Raw genomic sequence first — 7,374 nt, 5'->3', positions numbered from 1 at the left:
ACAGTAGTTTCTCGCTGGCAGTTTGAGCTACGGCAGAAAATTTGACGCAGCTCAAACTTGCAGCCGGATACTTACTGTAATCCTCCGCCCATGTGAGTGTACCCTGTACGTTCACATTGGGGGGGGGGGGGGGGGGGGAATCAGTGCAAAACTACAACTCCCAGCATGAACGGTCTATCAGTGCATGCTGGGAGTTGTAGTTTTGCAACCGCTGGAGGCTCCGTTATGGAAACAGTGGCGTACCAGACGTTTTTCATTTTTATTGGGGAGGGGAGGGGGGCTGTGTAGGGGTATGTGTATATGTAGTGTTTTTTACTTTTTATTTTATTTTGCGTTAGTGTAGTGTAGTGTTTTTAGGGTACAGTCACATGGGCGGGGGGTTCACAGTAGTTTCTCGCTGGCAGTTTGAGCTGCGGCAGAAATTTTGCCGCACCTCAAACTTGCAGCCGGATACTTACTGTAATCCTCCGCCCATGTGAGTGTACCCTGTACGTTCACATTGGGGGGGGGAACATCCAGCTGTTGCAAAACTACAACTCCCAGCATGTACGGTCTATCAGTGCATGCTGGGAGTTGTAGTTTTGCAACAGCTGGAGGCACACTGGTTGTGAAACACAGAGTTTGGTAACAAACTCAGTGTTTTGCAACCAGTGTGCCTTCAGCTGTTGCAAAAGCTACAACCCCCAGCATGTACGGACAGCGGAAGGGCATGCTGGGTCTTGTAGTTATGCAACAGCCGGAGGCATACTACATTGGCTGGGGATGCTGGGGATTGTAGTTATGCAACAGCTGGAGACACACTGGTTTGCTACTTAACTCAGTGTGCCTTCAGCTGTTGCAAAACTACAACTCTCAGCAGTCAACGACAGCCAACGGGCATGCTGGGAGTTGTAGTTATGCAACCACCAGATGCACCACTACAACTCCCAGCATGCACTTTAGCTGATTGTGCAAGCTGGGAGTTGTAGTTACACAACAGCTGAAGGTACACTTTTCCATAGAAAGAATGTGCCTCCAGCTGTTGCAAAACTACAAGTCCCAGCATGCCCATAAGGGCATGCTGGGAGTTGTGGTGGTCTGCCTCCTGCTGTTGCATAACTACAGCTCCCAGCATGCCCTTTTTGCATGCTGGGAGCTGTTGCTAAGCAACAGCAGGAGGCTGTCACTCACCTCCAACGATCCTCGCTGCACCAGGTCAGTCCCTCGTCGTCTCCGCCGCCGCCGCTGCTCCTGGGGCCCCGATCCCAACAGGGGCGCCGGGGATCGGGGTCCCCAGCACCCGGGGTGCACGTCCCGCACCCGCTCACGTCCTCCGGAAGAGGGGCGGAGCGGGTTGCGGGAGTGACACCCGCAGCAGGCGCCCTGATTGGTCGGCCGGTAATCCGGCCGACAAATCAGGGCGATCGTGAGGTGGCACCAGTGCCACCTCACCCCTGCTGGCTCTGGCTGTTCGGGGCCGTCGGAGACGGCCCCGAACAGCCTGTAATTCCGGGTCACCGGGTCACTGGAGACCCGATTGACCCGGAATCCGCCGCAGATCGCTGGACTGAATTGTCCAGCGATCTGCGGCCATCGCCGACATGGGGGGTCATAATGACCCCCCTGGGCGATATGCCCCGATGCCTGCTGAACGATTTCAGCAGGCATCGGGGACCGGCTCCGCTCCAGATGGTTGCGGGGGGCCGGTAAAACACATGACGTTCTCATACGTCATGTGTCCTTAAGGACTCGGAAATGGAGACGTATGAGAACGTCATGTGTCCTTAAGGGGTTAAATATATACACAATGTACAAAGTTATCATAAGCACTTACCCAACAGAGCATATCGCGGACTGTAACACGTTGAATGAGCGGGGCAAAAAAGTGACTGCGCAGGTCAGAGAAGAACTGCCAATCAGAGGCAGACTGCGCTGATCGCGTGCACCCAATCGCATTATTATGTCACGGCCGGGAATATCGGGTAGCGTCAGGTGCAGCATCAGTGGTTGTCCAGCCGGTGTTAGTCTGCTCCCTATCGCATACTTGCATGACATATGTGTAAACATGTGTCAATTTGCATGTATATACCCGTAACCCCATATATGGCCGGAGGGTATGAGCCATGCCAGCTCTACCTGCTTTATGCCCCATGCAAACAGAACACGGGAATGCCCATTAGTGTTTGCTAAAATGCAGCAATTGTCCCTCATACACTGCTGGATTAATGACTTTGGAATATTGATAATAGCGATATACTGACATAGCACTGCGCATGCGCGAGATACTATGGTCAGTATGTGATACTTTTTCCCTTTAGCAAGATGGTGCACATAACTTCTTTTTACGAGTACGCATGTCAGCATTGTATTAATGCGATTGGGTGCACGCGATCAGCGCAGTCTGCCTCTGATTGGCAGTACTGCTCTGACCTGCGCAGTCACTTTTTTGCCCCGCTCATTCAACGTGTTACAGTCCGCGATATGCTCTGTTGGGTAAGTGCTTATGATAACTTTGTACATTGTGTATATATTTAAATAATGTAGATCTCAAGTATCCGCCCACATCCACCTGCACTGGGAGGAATCACTAATGAGGATTTATCGTCACCATCACTGGATCACTAATGTATGACGCTTTGTTGTATACTATGTCATGCCCTATACTCACACTTATGTCAACAATTGTTGTAATTACTGAATGTATTTAAACTGCACTGAGGGGTCACTTAGTTGAGCTTGAGAAAGGCGACGAGGAGGTCGCAGAAACGTTGCTCTGTATGCACTGATGCAATAAAACCACAAACTTTTTTTGCACCGTATACCTTGTGTGCTGATGCTTCTTTGGATTTATCTATTGGGATCCCGAACCAAGGCTCCTACACAGCGTGCACCAGTTACCTAAAGTACTATTTGGTTGTGCTGCTCTCCTGGGATATTTAGATAGATAGATAGATATGAGATAGATGATAGATAGATATGAGATAGATAGATAGATAGATATGAGGTAGATGATAGATAGATAGATATGAGATAGATCGATGTGAGATAGATAGATATGAGATAGATAGATAGGAGATAGATAGATAGATATGAGATAGATAGATATGAGATAGATAGATATGAGAGATAGATAGATATGAGAGAGATAGATAGATATGAGATAGATAGATAGATATGAGATAGATATGAGATAGATAAATATGACAAAGATATGAGATAGATAGATAGATATGAGATAGATAGATAGATAGATAGATAGATATGAGATACATAGATATGAGATAGATAGAGAGATGAGATACAAACACAATTGTGGGCCTATATAGCTGCTTGCACTATATATCTGTGCAAACATAATTGTGAACATACTTCAGTATTGTGGGTTGGTTTTACCCTTTTGACCACTATTGTGATTAAACACCAGCGCACGCACTAATCTCATAGTATATCCATTATGGCAAACAGCTTTTATACACAATAGTAGTCATGCGCCAATGTATATACTTTTGTGGCCATAAACCAGTGTGTAAAGTAAGCACACTAAAATACAATGTTTGCCAACCGGTGTGCCTCCAGCTGTTGCAAAAACTACAACTTCCAGCATGCCCGGACAGCCGAAGGCTGGGAGAGTAGTAGTATTTCCAGAGGGACGCTTTGTTTGTAGGTTGCTTTATTTTTCCTTTGATTTATGTCAGAAGTGTCCAGAAATAAATCTTTTAATAACCGTTGAAAAAAAAAGGCATTTCATGTCTAGCATTAGGATGATGTATGACAATGATTACAAGGTACGGGAGCTGGTTATCCTCTGCTGTATTCCACAACAGCCTGGGAAGGAATGATTATATTTCTTGTATCTCACAGGGATGCAGGTTATCCAGGAATAGAAAAACAGAGCTAATTTCTTTCAAAAACCGCTTCCCATCTGTCTCCAGGTTGGGTGTGATTCTGCAGCTCAGTTCCATTGACATTAGAACTAGAACAAAGTATAATGCATCTTTATGTTCCTCACTAGGTCATGCAGATGCTTTACATGTCTTTTTTATGTGTCTAGTTTCTGTATTTGGCTCACACATCCCTCTTTTCTGCTGCTCACTCATTCTGACATCCACTGCTCAAGATTTTTAAATATAAGTAATCTACAAATCTGTTTAACTCTCAGACACAAATTTTTTTTCCTACCGGATTACCCCTTTAATGTTTTGTTAAGATGTGCAATATATAAAAAGTTTTTAAAAAATGAATGGAAGGGATTAGCAGGAGTATAAATCACCATAAGACATGAGGCAGATTAGTCTACAATGCTGCCAAAAATAACTTATGGAGAACTGTACATTATTATATTATTTTGTCCATTTATTGCTGACTTATTTTCTTTGTTTGTTTCTTTTTTTTTTACTTTTTTAGGTTTGTCTGAAAATGTAGCAGACTTTGAGAAGAGAAAACAGATATATGGTGTGAACTTCATACCTCCCAAAAAACCCAAAACCTTCCTACAATTAGTCTGGGAAGCCCTCCAGGACGTGACTCTCATCATCCTAGAAATTGCTGCCATTGTCTCCCTGGGCCTTTCATTCTATGCACCACCAGGAGAACAGAGTGAGAGTAAGTAGACTTGGACTTTTCTATTGCTGATGTCTGTATGTATGTATGAATGCCTCTTCATCAGGGCCGGCTCTGCCTATAGGTAAAATAGGCGGCTGCCTAGAGCGTCCTCTTGATGGGGGTGCCGCTCTGCCTGCCACAAGAAAGGTACAGCCAGCATCCGAACCACTCGCTCAGCCAGCATGGGGCATGTCAAAGGGCGAGCCAATGGGTGGAGTCAAGAGGGCAGCAAAATTAGCTTTTGCCTAGGGTGGCAAAAATCCTTGCACCAGCCCTGATCTTGATGCATACACGAACCTCTCCAGAGGAGTTTCCTTGTTCCCAGACAGCAGAGGAAGGCATTGCTCCAAGGATCATCCAAAGGATGGGGGGGAAGGGGGGGGGCTGGGCTGGACAAACACCTATCCCCAATGGAGTAACCCATTTTGACCTTTGCTATCAGGCCCTCTCGTCTATGTACACAAATGGTCTGAGGACTGGGTGTAGAGGAGTAAGCAATCTATAAATTCATTGACAAGAAAGTCTAAAACAAATCCAAGTACCAGCTATGATTGGACTCTTCCTTGTACATCTGAGAATCTGCATTAATTTTACTGTTACCCCTCATTGGCGCTGTCATATCCATAGAATCAGTAAAGTCAACAACAAAAAAAGCTATATAGAAGAGAAGCACCCCATAGCAAAGACCAAAATGGGGCTCTATGGTGCCAGGTTCCATTACCTTTCTATGATCCTAGAGCCAATTTCATACCCTTGTTTAAAATCAATGCATTTCCTGTGTAGAAGGCAATCCTGTGCAGGCTCCTGCCTCCCAATAGCAAATGGGATTATGCTTATCTTGTCTGAGTCCCCCTTAAAGGGATACTTCACTGCCACAGCATTCGGAATGTTTTGTTCTGAACGCTTGGAGTGGGTGGCGGGGGTTGTGATGTCACGGCCACGTCCCTTGGGATGTTGCACCATGCCCCCTCAATGCAAGTCTAAGGGAGGGGGCGTGGGGTCTGCCTCGCCCCCTCCAGTAGACTTGCATTTAGGGGGTATGGCGTGATGTTACGAGAGGCTTGGCCGTGACGCCACGACCCCTGCCGCCCTCACCCAGCACTCTAAAGGAACGCCAGGTACTGCACAGAGATCGCGGGGGTCCCAGTTGCTGGACCCCTGGGATCAGACATCTCATCCCCTATCCTTGGATAGGGGATAAGATGTCTAGGGGGAGCGTCCCTTTAAAGGTGTGGTTAGTTTGTTCCCCTTTAAGAATAACTGATGACTTATTTCTTTCACAACAAAGGCATAAACACTTATTGGTTACAAAAACCATTAAAGGTTGCTTGAGGATTTAAAAAAAATTGTATATATATCTGGGGGTACTATAAAAATAAAAAAGAAGTGATACTCACCTCTCCCGATCCCCTGCAGTTCAGATCATAGGACCATAGGACCATGCGAGAGCCAGGTTACGCTTAAACTGGCTACCAACTCTCTTGCAACTAACAGTACAGTTGTGGGTTTATGAAAGGCTACCCCCTGACACAGTTTGCCCCACTAATGCGCACTCCTACACCAATGTTGGACATTTTCTGGCCAATGCTGATACAGTAGAATCTCCCAATAGGGGACACTCATGGGGAATAAAAAAAAGTGTCCGCTTTTGAGAGATGTTCCCTATTGGGACAAAAAAAGGCTCAAAAATCTTTCTAATTGTCTGCATATGGTACTGTACTCACTCCAGAGTGTAATTACCTATAAAACATGATAAAAAGCAATATTACAGTAGAATCTAACAGTGCCGTTTAATCACCACTTATCCCTCCCTCTTATCATTTCATCGACCCTTTATACCCTGTGCCACCTTATTCCCCATGTGCCTTGTGCCAAATTCCCCCCCCCATTACCCTCTGTGCCACATCATTTCCCCTCGATCCCCCTGTGCCATTTTATTCCCCTTTATTACCCTCTGTGTAAATTTATCACCCCCCTCTTTATGAAGTGGCAAAGGAGGGATGAAGAGGGAATGAAATGGCACAGGGGGTGGTAAAGAGGGGGTGATGAATTTGCACAGCATACCATGTGTGCAGGGCACGGTGGTCTAACACTGTTCTTCACATGGTTTGCCTTGGCGAACGGAGTCACACAGGGGAGAAACGGCTAAAAGTCATTCATCAAGAAATCTAGTCATGGCTTACTCCATGAAAACTGGAAATGGGAACCATGGTGACCGACAACAGGACGAACTTCTTGACTGCACTGCTTCAAGCAAGGCTGAGCCATGCGCCCTGCGTGGTACACGTGTTCAATCTGGTTGTCAAGCGGTTCCTGAAGTGTTCCCCCCCCCCCCCCCCATCTGCAAGACATCCTAACAATGGGAAGGAAACTATGCATGCACTTCAGCCACTCGTACACCGCAAAGCACACCCTCCTTGAGCTGCAGCATCAGAACGGTATCCCCCAACATAGTCTAATTTGTGACGTTTCCACACGTTGGAATTCCACCCTCTATTTGTTGGACCAACTATAAGAACAGAGAAAAGCCGTCACCGATTTCTTTATGTTTCAAGCAGATAACTTCATACGTGGCATCCGCCGTTTCCTCAGGCCCTTTGAGGAAGCCACATTATTAGTCAGTCGCCAGTATTACGGGATGAACAACGTCATTCCACTGCTTAATTTATTACAACAAGTGTTGGAAACGATGGCTGGTCAGGGCACTGGAGACGTGGCACCTACATTTCACAGGCACATGAGCCCTGTGGGGGGTGAACTGGAGGAGGAGGGGCACTGTGGAGCACAGTTTAG

General features: G+C 46.4%; 1 protein-coding gene across 5 annotated transcripts in view; it reads left to right on the top strand.

Moving 5' to 3' along the window:
* ATP2B3 (ATPase plasma membrane Ca2+ transporting 3) overlaps positions 1-7,374 on the top strand; it is a 235,159-nt gene that overhangs the window by 142,458 nt on the left and 85,327 nt on the right. For all 5 annotated transcript variants that reach the window (XM_056539745.1, XM_056539742.1, XM_056539741.1 and 2 more), the window contains exon 4: positions 4,384-4,581. In XM_056539745.1, coding sequence (XP_056395720.1) covers positions 4,384-4,581 — 198 coding nt within the window. The remainder of the gene's footprint in view (positions 1-4,383; positions 4,582-7,374) is intronic.

Source organism: Hyla sarda, chromosome 9 (genome assembly GCF_029499605.1).
Source record: "Hyla sarda isolate aHylSar1 chromosome 9, aHylSar1.hap1, whole genome shotgun sequence".
NCBI classification, from domain to species: Eukaryota; Metazoa; Chordata; class Amphibia; order Anura; family Hylidae; genus Hyla; species Hyla sarda.
The sequence above is the reverse complement of the archived record's forward strand: the minus strand, read 5'-3'. Positions and strand labels throughout refer to the sequence as shown.